The 19,595-nt window shown below is 39.2% G+C and overlaps 1 protein-coding gene, 1 long non-coding RNA gene and 2 other non-coding genes across 9 annotated transcripts; 3 read left to right on the top strand and 1 right to left on the bottom strand.

Moving 5' to 3' along the window:
- LOC140335402 (uncharacterized) lies at positions 1 to 7,442 on the top strand. Of its 6 annotated transcripts, XR_011921698.1 has the most exons (9): positions 75 to 89; positions 793 to 1,540; positions 1,848 to 2,828; positions 2,941 to 3,104; positions 4,286 to 4,493; positions 5,205 to 5,262; positions 5,545 to 5,719; positions 6,950 to 7,000; positions 7,255 to 7,442. It is a non-coding gene; the product is annotated as an uncharacterized lncRNA (long non-coding RNA). The 6 variants fall into 6 exon arrangements; XR_011921697.1 differs by lacking the exon at positions 75 to 89 and adding an exon at positions 1 to 19 and having other exon boundaries at positions 1,416 to 1,540; positions 1,848 to 3,104; XR_011921695.1 differs by lacking the exon at positions 75 to 89 and adding an exon at positions 24 to 51 and having other exon boundaries at positions 1,416 to 1,540; positions 1,848 to 3,104.
- Positions 5,339 to 5,455, top strand: LOC140336150 (small nucleolar RNA SNORD89). The gene has a single exon (XR_011921815.1). It is a non-coding gene; the product is annotated as a small nucleolar RNA SNORD89 (small nucleolar RNA).
- Positions 7,064 to 7,175, top strand: LOC140336149 (small nucleolar RNA SNORD89). Its single transcript, XR_011921814.1, has one exon. It is a non-coding gene; the product is annotated as a small nucleolar RNA SNORD89 (small nucleolar RNA).
- Positions 7,443 to 8,895: 1,453 nt separating the features above from the next.
- On the bottom strand, positions 8,896 to 19,536 carry CATIP (ciliogenesis associated TTC17 interacting protein; the record flags this gene model as incomplete). Its single annotated transcript, XM_072417990.1, is given in 9 exon segments — positions 8,896 to 9,146; positions 9,699 to 9,787; positions 10,777 to 10,853; positions 11,572 to 11,693; positions 12,197 to 12,361; positions 13,426 to 13,512; positions 14,285 to 14,340; positions 18,068 to 18,268; positions 19,430 to 19,536. Coding segments are annotated over 9 exon segments (1,134 nt in total). The 3' UTR covers positions 8,896 to 8,909.
- Between the last annotated feature and the right edge of the window lie 59 nt (positions 19,537 to 19,595).

Genomic DNA, 19,595 nt, shown 5'->3' with positions numbered 1-19,595 from the left:
TAAGACAGTTTCCTCAGTTGTGAGTGCACTGAATAAGAAGCAATGCTATCTGTAAATCGTCTTTTATTTTATTTAGTAATGTAAACCATGTATGTTTACCTTCTAATGTTGATCTATATACAGCTGTATAAACTAGTTATATTGTTTTATGCCTTGTGCTGTGAACTAAAGGCCATGCAAAGTGGACTTTCCTCTAATACAAAGAGCGACAGTTATCCAAAATTGGTTGTTATCAGATGTCTCTTAGGTGGAGTCTGTGGATGTGATGGGTTTTCTGTGATTTTGACAATATATCTCTCTATATGGGTCAGGTTTTTACTCCAAACCAATGCAATTAGTGAGGTTTTTATTTTCTTGCATCAGAAATGCTAACTGTAGAGCATGGAAGTAAATCTGCCTCCGTGCCCTTGTTCAGCCTGGTCTTGCTGTGCAACATAATGTCACCCAGCAAATGGGGGCTAAGCATTGAGATGGCTAATGAGACAGAATTGCTATATTGTTACAGCTTGAGTTTAGAATTCCTCCTTCTGTACAGCAGCACTGTGCCAGTATGAACTGTCCCCTTAATCATATCTTCATTTTTGCATCTGTTTAAAATGAAAATGTCGTTTTTTTTTTTGTTTTTTTTTTTTTATGAGTAGGCTGTTGCAGAAGATTACCCAAAAAAGTGTGAGGGTGTCAACTGTTGCAAAGGTTTTGAGGGCAATTGTTATTTGTGTGTAATTGTGTTAATTTGTCTGCTATGCTGTATCCCAGATCCTAAAATATATAGGGTTTATTCTACCTTTTTAGAGTAGTGGGATAAACCATGAAAAGTCTGTTCTCTATACAGTTTAACACTGGGTGATGTAATGGTGGACAGAGCTATGAAACCATCCTAATATGGAAGGCAAGTGGGGGTACAAAACAAAAATGCATGAGACTTGGGTTAGAATTGTATTTTTGTATGTGTGAGCACCCCCCTTCCCCCCCAATCTATCAAAAGATGTTTACATGACAGTTAGCTGTGTAATATGTACTGAAATGTACACAACTAAACATACACGGTATACAAAAATGTAGAGCTATCTGAAAATTCTCTTTATGCTAGCAAAGCAATTGTGCTTTGTGCCTTAGACAGAAGGCATGAGGAAAAACTCACAATGGTAGTAACTTTTTCTGTAATGCGTATCCTATTCTTGCTTGTTTGTGGAAAAATAGGGGGGAGGGGCCTGGGAAAATATGAAGAGGTAGCAAATTTGCAGCATTCTAAACTCCCTACATGCCATACCCTTCTGTAAATTGGGGCCAATTTTGCCCCAAAATAAACCAGCCCTGGCCCTGTGTAAGTACCAAGTGAGTCACAAACATGGAAAAACTGTAATGAAAGGCCAGACTCTTCAAGACATTTTTTTTTTCTCTCTCTGTTATTTTAGTTGCTAAGATGAAGCCTGTTGCAGTAAAGAAGAGCACCAATACAGGCAGGTCCCTGCACAACTACAAAGGAATGGAAAAATCCAAGAAGCCATATGTAAAGCATCTAAATAAAGTCCTAAACCAGGTAAAGAAATGACCTTTGTGAAGGTTTACCTTTATCAAGGGTATGGCATAGTTGGTACTCTAATTTAACTGGACTTGTTCAATTTTCATTTATCACTCATCTGCATTCAAATGAGTCCTGCAAACATACCCAGCGTTTATAACCACATGGCTCCCTCTGTTGACCTCAAACCCAACTCCAGATTTAGTGCCCCTTGCTATGGCAGCTGCAATCTATGTCCTCAGTGTATATAGTTTGAGATGTCTTTTAGTTGACTTACTCTGAAAAGACTTTTTAATGAGGGATACTGATGTCTCCTTCGTTCTAGGTCCACCCAACCACAATCCAGCAGCACTGGGCCTTGGATCAGTTAAGCGCAAACAAGGCTGGCAGTACACTATGCAGTCTGGTTGCTTTGGAAGCTGCTCGGCTCTCCTGCTCACAACCCAGAAACAAGATGACCAGTAAAGAAATCTGTACCGCTCTGAAGAACCTGCATTCTGCAAGACATAAGGACTTGTGATACGCTTACAAGTATCTATGATATAACATCCAGGACTGTTATCTAGCCTGAATGTATTCTGAGTGGCACCAATAGGTGATAAATGGTTGTAGAGATTTTTATTGAGCCCTGCCAGTGAATGTTTTGTAATTGTAATTTTAATTGTATGTGAATAAATTTAATTTTTAATTTGTAGACTTGATGCAAGCGTCACCAGCATACCATGTAAGTAAAGTTGGAACCTCTGTTGCAAACATTGTTTGGAGACAATGAAGGGACCATTTCAGTTACTGCTTTCTGGGAAAGGAGACCTCTGTAGCCATGAACAGCCTTTGTTTTAGGGCAATGGTCAAAAGTTTGGCCACCATTGCATCTTATACTATAAAGCTTTACAAGGCTAAGATTGCAGTAGACTTCATTAACCTGGGAGAGATAGGGGGGCCACAGATGGCTTAATTTGTCCCTTATAGCCCCAAATCCCTTGGTTACACTATATATCCCATGCAACTAGAGGACTGACAGGGGTGTCTCTTGACTTGTACTTGTTCTTTCTCACAGTTGAGGGAGCAGCCTTACAATCTTTACCTCCTACAAGGGAGCAGCCTTACAATCTTTACCTCCTACAAGTCTTAGGGGTGCCACCATTTTGGACATGGTGTCGGCAGCCCCCACAGGCTTTAGAGCTGTCGCCTAAACTGCATTATTTCCTTTCATTCCTTCCCTGGCATCTGCAGGAAGTAGGAGATTGTCTTAATGAGCAAGGAGGGTGGAGGAACTACTAAGAAATGAAAAGTTCAAAAGTGCATTGTAAGTAAATTAAAGTTAAAATATTGGGGAAGTAAGAATTTTGCAACATAAGTATTATATTTAACATGCATTTTAACCTCCATTTAAGTTGCTGATCTCTAACACTTTTTAGATATACCCAATATAAGTTGGCAGGTAAAATGTACTGTGCAGGAACTCCAAAAGACCAAAATGACTGCTGAGGTACAAAGCTGAGTGGCTTTTGCATTCTGCCTATGCTTCTGTCTTCAGGAGCCAGGGGGCTGATCATATGGACCTGCTTAAAGGAAGATAATGGTAAGTAATCTGAGGGTCTATGGCTGATTCTTCATCCAGTGGGGCATTGGAAGTCCTCTTGGAGGGTTTAATATTGTGGCCTTCATGATTACCCGTCTTGTTTCTCTAAGTTGCATTGGATTTGACTTGAGCTAAAAGCTTAGTTAAGTGAGGAAAAACTTTCTAGGAGTCATCCATGGCGAAGTGCATCTTGTACTAAAATCCTTGTTCCGTTCTGACTTTTCTGCCTTGGTAGATGGGCAACTGTTGCCCAAGTCTATCTATTTTCAGTGGTGGTGATAAGATTGCATTGTGAATTTTTTCCCCTTGACTTACCCATTGGTTGGCTCAATTTCACATACTGGTGTTGGACTGGTAATATTTGTTAGGGCAAATAATCAATCTAGGGTGGGAATGTAACCGCCACACTCTATACCAGTGTTTCTTTAAGTTTTTAACACGAGAACCCTTTAAATCACTTTTGGGTCTTCAGGGAACCTCTCCAGCTCACAGTATGTGTGATGGTCAGAAGGAAGAATGTCACCCTTTCAGATGGCCAAAAATCGGGGGGAGATTGACTTGAGATGCAAAAATTTGCTTAAGGAACCCCAGGGCTCAATGATACTCTGCCCTATAGTGCTTGCATAATGTTTTTGATTTTTACTACACCATGCAGAAACTGATGCAAGAGCTTGATGTGTTACCATGTTAAGACTGATGACACTCTTTGCTGGGGTAGGAAGTGTTTCTAAATATTGGTTCGTGGGTGTATGGTGTTTCCTAATGTATCTGCCCTGTGGAATACTTCTATTGTCTTTGAAAAATATATCCTTGGCCTTAGAATCCAGTAATGGTGTGAAGGAAAAAATGCCTGGGTTGGTGTTGCTATAGGTTTGTTATGCTTTTTATTTCAGATTTCTACAACTCTGGGGGGGGGGGGAATTTTTTTGGATAATGTAACCCAGTGACAAATGGGTATAGACCATGTATAATGAACTGTAGTAGAGCTACCATATTCTGGACCCCACTTTTGATGGTGATACTGTTGGGGGTACAACATCTTAGAGCTTAGTCTATTGCTGGATTGACTGCAGTTCCTAATTATAGCACTAGATGTCGCTGCTATGAATTCTTACTTGTGGCTTTCTCTCTCTCTGTTTTTCTATGATGTTACATTTATCCTGTGTCATTCACCACGTGAGGGGGCCTTCCGTTTTTGCACGCATGTTCCAATAAAGACATTTTGTTAACCCACAATGGCTGTTCTGGGAAGACTCAACTGCGCCCAGCAATCATACTCTGCAACGTATACACGATGTCTAGATTACTTCAGTCCTATTGGAATCATCAGAATGATTGGGCGTTGATCAGTACAATATGATCTTGGATTTTTGCGTTCATTGTTGATGGGTGAGGACTAAAAGTTTAATTGGGTGTTGCCCAAGCAGTTGGGGGGGGGGGGCATGAAGACCAAAACCACATGCTGCAAGTCAAATTGATGGGTGCTATAAATCTTGTGTGCATATGTGGTCCATTGGAATGGAAAAATACCTGTCATTGGGGCTCACCGCCCTGACATGTGGGTTCAATAATGTTAAGGTGTGTGTCAATTGTTATAGCCCAATTGGCAGCTAGAAGTAAAAAAAACGCAAAGGACTAAATAAAAACACTCCCAGCAAAATGGCCGCCGAGGTACACACTGCTGGAGATAGGTCATTTTGACGTGTTACCTGCGTTTCTTGAATGCTGAACTTTCATGCGTTCCGCGCCTTGTGACTGCTCACGTGACCACTAGAAAGCGGAAGTGTTGGCCTCTGATTTCACGCGGGCTTTACAGCATGGCCGTGGTCTCAGCAACTTGGAGTTCTTTGTCTTCCTCTGCATGTCAGGTGACTTTACTTACCACTGCGGTATGTAACCTCTGCTATGGTGTGACTTTCTGCAGCATTGGTGTGTATATAGTGTGTTTGCACTGTACCAGATTTTTTTTTTTTTTTTTTTTTTACATGGTGTGTTGGTATGAAACCACCAAAAAGCACACGCGCTGGTAAAAGCTTCTGTGCTGCAGATTGACCAGGGTCATCTTTGTAGTGGGTCTAACTTCATTCTGCTTTTCTGTAGGCTTCGTGGAGCGTGGTCACACCAATTCAGGTGGAACAAGCAATGATCTCCTAACAAGGTCAGTACACAGGACTTTTCAGTCTGTTTATTATGGCCATTAGTCAGTATTGTATGGCATGTGAATTGGGTATTTTGTTGAGGAATGATGACATAAAAGGCCGAATTACAGTGTCACCCCCAAGCAGTTTACTCTCTGGGTGGGTGGCATAATGACAAAAACTCCTGAAGCGAAAACATTAACTGACCTCTGAAAAAAAAAAAAAAAAAAAATGTTGAAGTGTTTGTCGTTGTATATGAGTGTTTGTGTATATATAATATTTATTTATTTTTCCTCTGATAGCGCTTCATTTCACATGGATGGCTGCTGGGTTACATAGCAATGAAAATGTTGCTCGACGTTCACATGTTACCTGCTCCTCTTTGTGTAAAGCAAGCAAGAGATGAAAGGATGACCGGACAAAGAACTGGGCCGATTATGTGATGAAGCAGATGTAGGTGCACAGGAGACCTGCATGGTGAGTGATGCCCTGAGAGCAGAGTATGGGGAGACTTTGTGCTTTAGTTTGGTGAAGGAAGGGCGCTGCGTGTGTGACCTTAATCCACTGTCCTAAATGCTTTGAGTTAGGTTCTGTCAGTTATTTGATGCAGGGTGCTTCTTGTAATAAAATCCTGACCTGAATAGACTTCTCTGCAGGTGTAAAGTCAAACACTAATTAATGAGTAGTAATGGCTTAACATGCCTCATTTTGCATGTTTAATAACCCCCCCCCCCATAAGTTGTGCTTATACATACTCTTAACTAGCTCTAACGATTTTGGCATGGAGCATATCCTGATTTGCTGAGGAATGATGACCTAAGAGGCCAAATTGCTGTCACCTAAGCAGTAATTTCTCTGCCATTACAAATCCCTTAAAAGGAATACTGACTGACCTCTGCATTTGGGTGACAACTACTTTAATCTCTAGATCTTTTTGGCAAAGCAGACTTATTGCCCTATTCTCTCTTCCCTGTGGCAATATCCAGCCTGGAAGCACTGTTAAGATTGTGCATGTCTTTAGCTAGCCCAGGGGGATAACATGTGTGTCTGTTTTTTAGCATACTGAGAATATACGCTGGCCTCATACCCCTGGATGGAATGGGAGTATTTCCCACTATAGGTCACTGGACTTTGGAAAGGGCCAGCATGTTAACAGGCAGACTTTGAGTCTTCTAGGATGTTTGCTTTGTAAATATATTGCACATAATTTCATTTCCTATGTTGCTTTTGGTAATTGTGATTAAAACTGCAACAAAAAAATACTTGGGTGCTGTGTTTAGGAAACTTCTGTAAGGCTGCATTTTGGAGACTTAGAAGCCTAAATACAGCTCTAGAAACCAGATGTAAATATGCTTGCCAGGAAGTTATGAAGTAACCTACTGTCATGAGAACTACAAGGTGCCGGCACCTTTTTAAAGGGACTGGGGGGGAGGAGTAAAATGGCACATTTTCTGTATGAGCAATTTATAATGCACTTTCTGCTTCTCTGCACTATAGGATGCTTTCAAACCACTTCTAACGTAAGAAGAAAACAAGTCATGATTTGAGGTTGGTGCACAGTGTTTTTTTTTTTTTTTTTCTTCCCCTCTTGCATTGTTTGCTGAGGAATGATGACATAAAGGCCGAATTGCAGTGCTGCCCCAAGCAGTTGCTCTCTCAGTGGGTAGCATAATGATATAATGCACTTTCTGCTTCTCTGCACTATAGGATGCTTTCAAACCACTTCTAACGTAAGAAGAAAACAAGTCATGATTTGAGGTTGGTGCACAGAGGTTTTTTTTTTTTTTTTTTTTTTTTTTCCCCCTCTTGCATTAATTGTTTGCTGAGGAATGATGACATAAAGGCCGAATTGCAGTGCTGCCCCAAGCAGTTGCTCTCTTAGTGGGTAGCATAATGACAAAAACTCCTGAAGCGAACATCAACTGACCTCTGCAAAATGCAATAAAAGACAATATATTGAAGCATTCAGAAAATGGATCATAGGTCCTTTATTTATTTTATTTTTTTTCCAGGTAGAGGAGCACTGGAAGAAGCTGTTCTTACTAAACCTTCTGTACTTGAAGCATAAAGTAGCTGATCATTAACCAGCAAATGCCACCAACATCTGTGCACAGCAACAATTTTTATGACTTCTGGTAATGACCATGCAATTCATGAGCTACTATGACTACAATAAAAAAAAATGTCCAACACAGAAAAATTGTGCCTTTTTCTTAAATGGTAACTTTAGCCAACACAATTACTTTACTTGTCAAAGGTAACCCTGCATGTTTGCTGTGTACTGGGTTCTCATAAAATGGTCTGCTCTGATGGCTACATCTCCAAATGCTTTTTCTTTCCCTTAGTGAAGTCTTCCTGCATTGAACAGAAGCTTTCCTGTGACTCTGGCCCCTCCAGGAAAATTATGGAGGTGTTGTGTTCCAGTTTACAAAACTTGTGATGGGGCTTGTTTTTGACACCCCCGATAGAACATATCATGAAAGATCTTTCTGTACCCCTTTTAAGACTTAGATCATTTTATTACCTTAATAGTAACAACTGGATAGTTCAAGTATGCCCTTCAATAAAAAGTTGACTGTATGGTCAGATGGATTTTAATGCATATGGTGACACTTGTGCACTCCATACACTATTTGAGAATAGCCACAGGGCATAGTGTGTGGTTTTTTTTTTTTTTTTTTTTTTTTTTTTTTTTTTTTTTTTTTTTTTTTTGGAAAACACATCTATGAATGAACAAACAACATTTGTTATGTTGACATTAGATCATATGTAATCTATTGCAAAAGGGAAAGGTCAAATGTCGATAGCATGCTTGTAAGTTGAGTATAACCTTAAATGGATATCAATTGATCGTCAACCTGTTCTCGAAAGTGATAAACATGGATATTACAATACTGTGATTGCTTTAGGTATTGTAATATCTAGAAAGATGATTCAGACTGTAACCCTGACAAATCCCTGAAATATACATTTTAGGTTTGCAATGTCAATTTTTGTTTTGTAGAGGCATCCTTTACCAAGTAAGCATAATAAAACACTATGTTTGAAACATGAACTACCCTCTAATGTTGCTATGTTGTGTACCTTAATAGGTTGAAAAAAAAACTGTTTTGAGAGGAAAGCACACACTTTTCCCTGCTGTTCAGACACCTAGTAGATAAATCAATGACTGTTTTGGTGGTGGAAATATTTATGACTCAGTAGTGGTCACTTGCTGTAATCTATTTAGCAACACACAGTAGAAGATGCTGCAATTCATCTGATAGTCATGCTTCTTACTGTCCCCAAGCATGTGAGAGGAAGAAGTTTAGGTAAAATAGGAGTAGAGGTCAACACTGCAATAACGCATGCTGTGCAATTACCAGAGTTTCTCCCTCTTTTTAACATGGGTGAACCCAGGCCTTCAAGAAACCCCTTCTATCATTACTTTATTTAAAGGTCACAGTATAATTAGTGTGGTACTCGGTGGGAAGAAATCCTCTTCCATTGGTAGAATTGTCACCATTACAGAGAGCCAAAAAGCCCATTGGTGTCACTTAAACTAACCTAAGAGGCGCAAATTGCTCCTTGATATAATATTTCTGCTCCAAAATGTTTGCCTATCCTGCAAATTTCCTCAAGTCAATATAACACATTACTTGGACAGACCCAAATTTTTGAATGCAGATTATATTTTACAATCTTGAGCATTTTTGGCAACATTACGAAAAGGGTTTAACACCTTTGATGACTGGAAAGTGTCTGCTCTTTCTGCATCTGTAGAGAAAGGAGCAAAAAACTCTGCAGCAAAAGTGAAGATGTCGTCTGGTTTCCTAATGAGCAGGAACTGCATGAAGTCACTAAGAAGAATTCTCATTTCTGGATGCCGGGTGAGGTATGTTTCATGATCCGAGAAGAGTTTCTCCTGAAATTGAGACACAAGATCTATTGCTGGAACTGAAGTAATGACTGGCTTTAGGAGGGCATTGGTGTTTACACTTTAGACCACCTAGATTTTCTTGGCATCATGTACCTAGGGGCTTTAAACCTTTACATACATGTTTAAGGAAATTCAATCTCTGCCACAACAATCTAGAGAGAGCAGAGGTTTCGATGAAATGTATTGTGGGCAAATTTCAATTAAGCTTTTCCCAATTAAAAGATGCTACTAGTGAGTGTAGAGGGACTCCATCTCATGTACATGCCCTATTGTGCTTTAAAGCTTTTTTATGAAAATTAGTTGCCAGGACATTACCACCAATGTTACTTTAAATGTAGTTTGCTCCTCCTAGAATGTAAGCTCTTCTGAGCAGAGTCCTCTCCTCCTGTTTCATTGTTTGTATCTGTCTTTTGCAACCACCTTTTAATGTACAGCAGTGCTTAATATGTTGGCACTTTGTAAATATTGTTTATTTTTATAATAATCATAATTTAAAATCATAATGGAAAATGTGCCATTATGTAACCTAACACAAACCTTTCTGTCCAGGAACTCAGAATGGAGTTGTACATCTTCTTTCCAATTCAATGGCTTCTTCTCAAACACAGGTTTAGGATCTTGTTCCTCTATAAACAGATTTGTTAAAAAAGTAAAGGCATTAGAAGTATATTCACCACTAGAATAAATATGTCTGTCACTGAAATAATTAAAGAGACTATTGTCTGGCAACCCATTCATGGAAATCCCACTCAAAGCAAAGCTGCTCAAATAAAATTTACATCCAGCACAAAGAGCACAGCTTCCAGAGTCAAATTCCTTTATAGGTTAGTGACTGGGACATTTAAAGGCAGCTCATGTATTTTGGATTGGCTTTCAATACACAAGCTATGGACCAAAACCAGACCCGTAGAATTTCGTTTTAATTTTTTAATGAAGTGAGCCATGGTGCATGGCATGTGCATTGTGTGGATCACAGTGCTAATATACCTACTGTACAAGGCGGGTCATGCTAAAAAGGTGTATATACTCCATTATTAGGGAACTTATTGAATAAATATGCTTTCAAACATTGTCCAGTTATCCTGTTTGCCCGCTTTCACTGAAACTGAACTAATCCACCCCCACAGATACCTAATGCGATCTGGCAGCCATCTGTCTACTATTTTTTATTTTATTTTCAGTGTTATCTGCTCTAGTAGGGCCTGCTCATTACAGTCCTGTAATAGGGTCCATCTACTACCTCTCTAGAAGTCCTTGAGGATGTAATGTGCACACATCAGAGCCTGGATGCTAGATACGTAACTTGTTAATATGTTTACCAGATGTTGGTTATTATTGCATCTATGGGGAGAGTGGGTTATCTGCAGGTCCAGTTATTCTTTAAGCTGACTGCAGAGCTATGGGTTTGCATGTCAGAATTCTGTAGAGAAACCATTGCTTCCCTTGTGGTAGATTAAACATGACATTGCACTATTTGCCCTTTGTAAAACACCTTATACAAAAAAAGATAATTGTAATAACAAAATTGGAACAGATTGAATAAGTGATGTATTATTTTGCTGTTTCAAGTTATTCACAGAAGAAATGTTTAGATGATTAGACACATTTGTCTTACCTGGCTCAGACAATATGGGCATTTCCATAAGTTGCACTGTAACTGGGGAGCCAACCTGGACCCGACTAGCCAAATGCCTGGAACATGGGAAGAAAATTAATAGATTGGATCACTTTGATAGGGCTGTCCAACTCATAACTCATAGCAAAGGTACATTTTGTGTTCTTTCTTTGAACATTTGCTAAGTCTATTTTTAAATTATAAGGTGTGGAGTTACATTTGACATGGAACTGTTACATTCGGGCAGTGATACAGGAGGGGCAAAAATAATCTGCCAGTTCAATGTTGGTTGGTTTGGTTGGAGACATGCAGAAGATCACATAAGACTGGAAACATGTTATATGAAACTATCCCTCCCCGTTCACTTGTCTGCTCCCTGAAAAAGAATGATCAGTGGGTCAAAGTGCAGAACCTTCCACTTAATCTAATTTGTGCATGAAGGTGATAAGACACACATGTGTCACTTTGTGGATTCCTGGAGTGGAGGGGGTGGATTCCTTTATTGTTGTGGCATCAGGGTGGATTCCTCTGTCATTACAGTAGCAGTGCCATATGAGAGTGATTTGTCACTATGGCAAGAACCTCTGCTCTTTATGATCATTAAACTAAGGGAAGTGTAATGGTTATGGATATGCCACGTCAACATTGCTCTGACAGATCCTTATATTTTCAGAGCCTGGGCAAGAAACATGACTTTTACAGCATAGGGCATGGGAGGCAATGGGACAGATTAAACCAGTCTAGATAAGGTGAGATCAAAAAGGAACAATAATACAGCATTGCCTTAACACTTACCCATCTGATAGGAAGTAGTAATGCCAAGTGTTAGGGATATCCTCAGAGGAAATAGTTCTCTCTATTCCGTAAACCTCCACTGTGTCTTTCCCAATAACCTGGGGACGGGATCCGAGCTCACTCTGAAACATACAGAATAAAAATAAAACGAGCAGCCTGCAGAATACTGATTTATGATCAAGTATTGTAATGAGGTCTTTATTATTTAATGTTACGTTTACTTATAGTTTCAAATGGTGAGCATGTGTCATTTTGATGATCCCAGTTTGAAACCAAACCTGTGATTTGTCCATGCATTACAAACCAATAGGTGCACTTGAATGACCCCCTAACACATTTTTTTCTTTGCTTCTTGCTGCTCCGCAAAGAAAATCCTTGGTACAGGAAAGGTATGGGGAATTATATGTGTAACTTTCCTTTCATTTATGTGACAGCCATTGTTTGGTGATAGGTCCAGCACTGTCACACGGAGGTAGGAAGAACCTTCAACCCTGTATTAGCTCCAAGCCAAAAGGAGGTTCATTTTTTTTTTTTCAAACTTTGAACGCAGCTACATTCAAAACATGTTTTTATTGTCTCTGTGGTCCTGTAAATTCATATGTGTGTCACTCTACTAGATACTTACATAAGAAGAAACACACAAGTTCATCTCTGCATCGAAGGCCAGGAAGTCAAAGTGTTGTATATTCTTCCTCCTCGCCAAAAGCCGCATAATCAGCATGTTTGATGCCTCCGAAATAAACCCACTTATTGAGCTCAGGTCATGTGATGATGTTTCTTGGTGCATTTGCTACAAAGAGATAAAAGCAATTTAGAGATCAGGTATGGATGATACATCTTAAGAGGTCATGAGTACAATGTTGTATGTGTTAAAGAAGAAAATATAACATTTTATGGCTCAATTTGCAAAGAAACTCAATCTTTCCAAACTTGAAGCTCCTGACCCTTTAGGAGCCATGCCAGCCGTTTTCAACCAGGATTCTTCCAGAGGTTGTGAGGGGTTTCTTCTGTAAGCAGGCCTCTTACCACTGACCACTAATGTAAGGAGCATTCCTCACCCAGACCATAGATAAATGTGGTTTTCCTCCCACCGACATCATTATAAAGTAATCTTTCTCTCACTTACTAGCAATTAAAGGGGGTTCTTCTGCTTTTGGCCACCAGTGTAAGGGCTTACGTCTTAAGCTGATGTCAAATTCATGCAACACAAGCCCAAGGCCTATCAACACAGAGACTAAGCAGGGCCTTCTCGCACTGACTACCAATGTAGGAGGGTCCTTATCTACTGACCGCCAATAAAGGATTGCCCTTCTCCACTGACCACCAATGTGAAAGAACACCACGGTTTTACCTGTCGAAAAGATTTTTTCGGATATTGGTATTTTATTTAATTTTATGTTATAATTACTGAAAACTATTTTGTCATATTGGGGAGTGACGAGTACAAAATAAAATACTCATTTCCTAAGTCCTTTTGATCGTTTGATGTTTACATACCGTCTATGTGTATATGCTCAGGTACTTAGAGCTATTGATCTGAGTAGCACTGGTTTACTAAGAGCCGAGAGCTAATTTAGGGTTCTTTTGTATTAAAAAGTCTGAGAAAGATCGTTCTTTACTGATATTATCAGTAAAAAATGCAAATCAGAATCCCAAAACTGAGAGGCTAATACATCATGGTGTTACATGACTTCAATACACTGATATCTATTATAATACAGAGAGGAGTCAGCTTCAAGCAGAAATGAAACCAGACACATTTTGAAAAGAGAGCGTCCCATGTAATATATAAATTCTTGTCTCCGGTACTGTACTGCATGGCCAAGTATAGTTATAGCAGTTCTATAAACTCACCTGACCCTCTGTAATGACTCTATTGATCACCAGTTTGTCTTTTTGTCTCTTCATGTGAGTTTTCTTATCGAGAGAATGTGATTTAAGCTGAAAGTTTTAAGTAAAAGTTTGATTAGGATATTTAAATGGACAACAACTCAATTAATAGCTTTGCTGGATGGTGGTATTTATTAAAAAGCTTTATTCTAAAACCAACTTTAGTCCATTACTAATTTGGAACATTAACGGGCAGCATGGTTGCTCAGAGGTTAGGACTCTGTTTGTATCTTGGCCAGGACAATATCTGCATGGAGTTTGCAGGTATCTCAGAGTTTGTTTGGGGGTACACTGGTTTCCTCCCACAATCCAAAAACATGCAGTTTGGATAATTGGCTTCCCCCTAAAATTGTCCTTAGACTGTATTAAAGACATATGACTATGATAGGGACATTAGATTGTGAGCCCCTTTGAGGGATATCCAGCGACATGGCTATGGACTTTGTAAAGTGTAAATGTGTGATGCAGTGTTAAGATCTAATATATTATATTTTGATTTTGGACTTAGGTACTCTCAAAGCTTGGCATCATATTTATGGTAAGACATGATCTGTTGTGTGCTGCAGAGGCATTCAACAGCCTCCCAAATCTTGCAAATGCACCAGAAGGAACAAAAGATTCCTGTCTATTTTTTTTTTTTTTTGCTTTGTGGTGTGTTGGCAGCCATTTATTATGATTGGGTAATGCATGTTAATGCATGTTAATGTGCATGTTAATGCACAACATCCGTCAACTCACATGTAGTAAGGTATCACAACAGACTGGAAGAAGTATAAGGGAGGCTTTTTTGCTATTATTACTTAGAAACAAAAACAGGACTTACCTTGACATACTCATGAAGGTGCTGTTCTAAGGTTTCTAGCTTTGGGGTGATATAAGCTGCAATGAAAGCAACGAAAAACAGTTAACCAAAAATTCTCAAGCAGCACAGACATACCGGTATATGCCAAAGATTCAGACAACAGCAGCAAAAATAGAAAACAAAGATTTAGATTTAGATTATAGGCCACCCTTACAACTGCTGCAGCCATAACAAAGTCCAATGACAGTGTCACTCTGTGTTCGTGGATTTTCCAAAAAGCAGTTTTAAATGTGCCATGTAAAGAGATAACTGCTTCCACCTTGGCATACGTACTTGGGACAGCCATTATGTTCAATAGCTGGGATTGGCACGTGAGTGTTAGGTTCACACCTGTGGTGAGGTTATTATTATTGTCATCCAGTATTTATATAGCACCAACATATTACACAGCACTGTACAAAGTCCATAGTCATGTCAAACACTGTCCTTAAAGCGGGTTCACAATCTAATGCCCCTACTTCAGTCATATTGACAATCTAAGGTCAATTTGAGGGGAAGTCAATTTACCTAACTACATGTTTTTTTTGGTTTTTTTTTGGAATGTGGGAGGAAACCTATGCAGACGCGAGGAGAACCTGCAAACTCCATGTAGATAGTGTCCTGGCTGAGATTCCAACCTGAGACTCAGCACTGCAAAGGCCAGTGTGCTAACCACTGTTCCACAGTGCTGCCCATAGGTTGCAGAGTATTTACTGATTCCTCATGCCAGGGACCGCAGCGTCTCACACTAGGAACTGGTGCTCCATGCAACGCTCCAAGTAGCCCAGCCCCATAACGAATGAATAGGGGTAGTAATGAGTGGTACTCATAGGCTTACTTCCACCAGCTGTCAAATGTGCAGATGGTGGTTCTTTAAGAACCAGTGCTGCCATGTTAAGGTTCAAGCAGATGGCAGAGAGCTGCACGGGATCACACGATTAAGAGACAGGTATGAACCTGCCCTTAGACAATTTTTATTTTATTTAGGTAAACTTCAAATACATTTTCTGAAATTTATAATTTAAAGCATTTGCTAGAACTAGTCAATGTAAAAGAATATTCCGTGTTAGTGCGGCTTCTAAAGTTAGGAACTCTCCTCACTGATTTCAGCTCTCAAGGATTTCCCTCAAATCTTTTGCATCTTTTATAGTTGAAAGTGAATCAGTATTCATTATAAATAAAAGTCATGCCTAAAAGCAGACACTACAACATGGCTTCTATTACTTTTATCAGCCAGTGTCATTTCCACTCTGAGACCTGGCTTTAGTAAAGTTTATAGCTAATTCCCAGCAACTTTCATCCTTTGTTATAAGAATTCTGCCTCTGCTGTCTACTGCTTGGACAGAGGACTGAAAGCTGGGGCCCTAACCATGTAGACAGGATAAGCTTGAACTCAGAGAAACAGACAATCACCCAGACCATCTTATCCCAGCTGGCCAATCCGCAAGCTACCCTAAGGGTAACTAGAGATGGGGAGCACATGCCGCTAGGGCTAGTTAGGGTTGAATCCTGAAATCCTGAAACTGAATCCTGTACACAGGACATTCCTAGCTACATAGTATCCGTGTCAGTGGGATTTTATTCATACAGTGTAGAAAATAGGAATAAAAAGCCCATGGTCACTTTTGCTTAATGTGTATTCCAAAACTAATATTCAAATCTTAATGAAACAAAATGAACAATGCTTAGAATATTTATACACAATCATATCATAACTAAAGAAATAAGAAATAAAACTGAGAAGAAATGAATAGTAGATATATCCCACATATTGCCCCAAATATTAAAAAGTTAGGAATATTTGCTAAATTTGTATTTCTAGCATTTTTTGTAAATGTGTGTCAACAATGATGAATATTTTACCCTAAAAACCCCAAATGGGTCTGAAAAACCTTGTAGGTTCTCCTATACGTGAACAAAATGTTACTTATATAGATAAACACAGTGCAGTTATCTCTATAATAATACTTTAGATCTTGTTTATTACTTTCTTGTTGATGAATAACTTGGGCAAAGTAATAGGTCTACCAAATTATTCTTTACTGGGATTTACAATATGTTATGCAAAATCCCTAAAAGCATCTATACAAAGAATTGTGTCTTAAATTTAGGCACCATATAACCAATTTAATGTTTTTAATTGTGCATAGTTGGGGAGTGAGCTGAACCTTTTATTTACTCCCCTAATTGGAATTAAACTCACCTTAATTGTATTTATAACTAGATAATAATATGGGCAGCACAGTGGCCCTAGGTCCCAGGTTCGAATCTTGGCCAAGACACTATCAGCATGGAGTTTGGAGGTTGTTCCCATGTTTGCGTGGGCTTTCCACCCACATTCCCAAAACATAGATATCGTGCAGGAACGTTCGTCGTTCGTTTTCCAACGATAATAATTGGAAGTGTGTACGTAGCTTAAGGGTAACTAGAGATGGGGAGCACATGCCGCTAGGGCTAGTTAGGGTTGAAGGGACAGACATGCAAAACATTTAAAGTAAAACTGAATCCTGTACACAGGACAATCGTGGCTACATAGTATCCGTGTCAGTGGGATTTTATTCATACAGTGTAGAAAATAGGAATAAAAAGCCCATGGTCACTTTTGCGTAATGTGTATTCCAAAACTAATATTCAAATCTTAATGAAACAAAATGAACAATGCTTAGAATATTTATACACAATCATATCATAACTAAAGAAATAAGAAATAAAACTGAGAAGAAATGAATAGTGGATATATCCCACATATTGCCCCAAATATTAAAAAGTTAGGAATATTTGCTAAATTTGTATTTCTAGCAATTTTTGTAAATGTGTGTCAACAATGATAAATATTTTACCCTAAAAACCCCAAATGGGTCTGAAAAACCTTGTAGGTTCTCCTATATGTGAACAAAATGTTACTTAAATAGACAAACACAGTGCAGTTATGTCTATAATAATACTTTAGATCTTGTTTATTACTTTCTTGTTGATGAATAACTTGGGCAAAGTAATAGGTCTACCAAATTATTCTTTACTGGGATTTACAATATGTTATGTAAAATCCCTAAAAGCATCTCTACAAAGAATTGTGTCTTAAATTTAAGCACCAGTTAACCAATTTTATGTTTTTAATTGTGCATAGTTGGGGAGTGAGCTGAACCTTTTATTTACTCCCCTAATTGGAATTAAACTCACCTTAATTTTATTTATAACTAGATAATAATATGGGCAGCACAGTGGCCCTAGGTCCCAGGTTCGAATCTTGGCCAAGACACTATCAGCATGGAGTTTGGAGGTTGTTCCCGTGTTTGCGCGGGCTTTCCACCCACATTCCCAAAACATGCAGCTAGATTAACTTGCTTTCCCCCAAAATTGACCTTAGACTGTATTAAAGACATATGACTATGGTAGGGACATTAGATTGTGGCACAGTCAGTGACATGACTAAGGACTTTGTACAGTGCTGCGTAATATGTCGGCGCTATATAAATACTGTGTAATAATAATAATATTTTATACTGTATACACAGTCTGCTACATAACCTGAATTCACCAATTTATTGCAGGCATTCTCTTGTCCTGAATTAAACACTCCAATGGCTGTCTTTTTACAATTTTTGCTAAGCAATTCGGTTGTAGTTTCAAGCACAGCCATTTGAATCCCCATGCATTGCTCTTGTCAGATTTCAATAAAACTAAGAATCATTCTGCCACCGAGTGCCAATTATCAAAAAAGCACAGAAACTGCGATAGTAGAATAGCAGGTAAAGATATACTGACCAACTATAGAGGTTCCACACGGCACGCCATCAATGGTTCCATGACTGCTGGCATGAACCAGAAAACATTTTTCCTCCTCTTCTCCTTCCTGTTCATAGTAGGCAGGTTGGACACTGACAGTGAAAGCTCCGACCTCCGTTCCTGAATCTGACATCGTCTGTAAAGACTCTGGAAAAAGGCACAGATCCAAATCGCTGGGCTCTGGAGGGAAAGAATAACCAGAGTATTCACAGTGCAGGAAAAGACATAATGCAGCTAGGATTTTTTAGCGAATGGGTAAAGTTCTCTTAAGACTCACACCTCACCCACCTATGTCCCCCATTCAAGGATCTGATTTATCAAAGCTGTCCAAGGCTGGAGAAGATGGACTATCATCAGAGAACCTGGGTGATGCAGCAATCTTAGAATGGATTTCTTAAAAATCATTTGCAATTAGTTTGGAAATGTTTCCAGTTCTGGAGCAAATCCATTCCAAGTTTGATGAATCACCCAGTTTCACCCATAATAGTCTATCTTCCCCAGTCTTGGAGAGCTTTAATAAATCAGATCCCATCTGTCAGTGCTCTGGGTCTAATCTTTGTGTAAGTTCTATACTGGCCAGGTTCAGAGCTTATACAGAGTTAATGACCTTACCTCCATTACCCCCCTTGTCTGGTTCGGCATTCTCCTACTTTCTGTTCATTTAAAAGAGCCCTAAAAAAACAATATTTTCATACTCACCTACCCCTCTTCTACTGTCTCTTAAACCCTCTATACTTCCTCCACCTCCTAGATTGTAAGCTCTTCAAGGCAGGGTCCTCTCCTCTTCCTGTGTGACTGTCTGTATCTGTATGTCATTTACAACCCCTATTTAATGTACAGTGATGCATATTATGTTAGTGCTATATAAATACACTTAATAAATTTCCCCCTTTGATTTGGTGGGCCTGCTGGTTGGCTGCACAGCCCCTATACACTGCATCTTGGGAGGATGGGAGATGGTCACATGACCCCCATACATAGAGGACTATACCTGGTATATCTGAGAGCTATGACAGATGAATGGAGTAGCTGGGGGGAGCAGCAGAATATCAGTGAGGGTATAAATGGGTAAATAACACAGTAAATTTTAATTTTTTAAAATTCAGGTCTACTTTAATTTATAGCCAGATTTAGGAGATTATCATGTACTTCAGATTCCAGCAATGAAGATTTTTATTTCATTATTTTATTTCCGGTGAGAACTGAAAGAGTTTTTAGGCTTCCTCTGGCTAAAACCGACCCCCAGGGTTAGGAGCGCTGACTACTGTAAGACAGAAAGGGATTCTAACCCTTCCATGCTATTCAAAGCAAAAAGCATGCATCATCTGCTGTCTGACTCACCTATACCGGATAAAAACTCCACAGCCTCTGCGCTGGCTCTCCGATCCTTCAAAGGTTCACAACTCTCCACTCTGCTAGGGGAAATTGTTTCCATGTTCATGATGAGCCTGAAAAACAGTCACATGTCACCTACTAATCAGAGCTGCCTTCAGTTTATAAAACAGAA

The sequence above is a fragment of the Pyxicephalus adspersus genome, chromosome 7 (genome assembly GCF_032062135.1).
Source record: "Pyxicephalus adspersus chromosome 7, UCB_Pads_2.0, whole genome shotgun sequence".
NCBI classification, from domain to species: Eukaryota; Metazoa; Chordata; class Amphibia; order Anura; family Pyxicephalidae; genus Pyxicephalus; species Pyxicephalus adspersus.
This window is presented reverse-complemented; position numbering and strand designations above follow the sequence as displayed.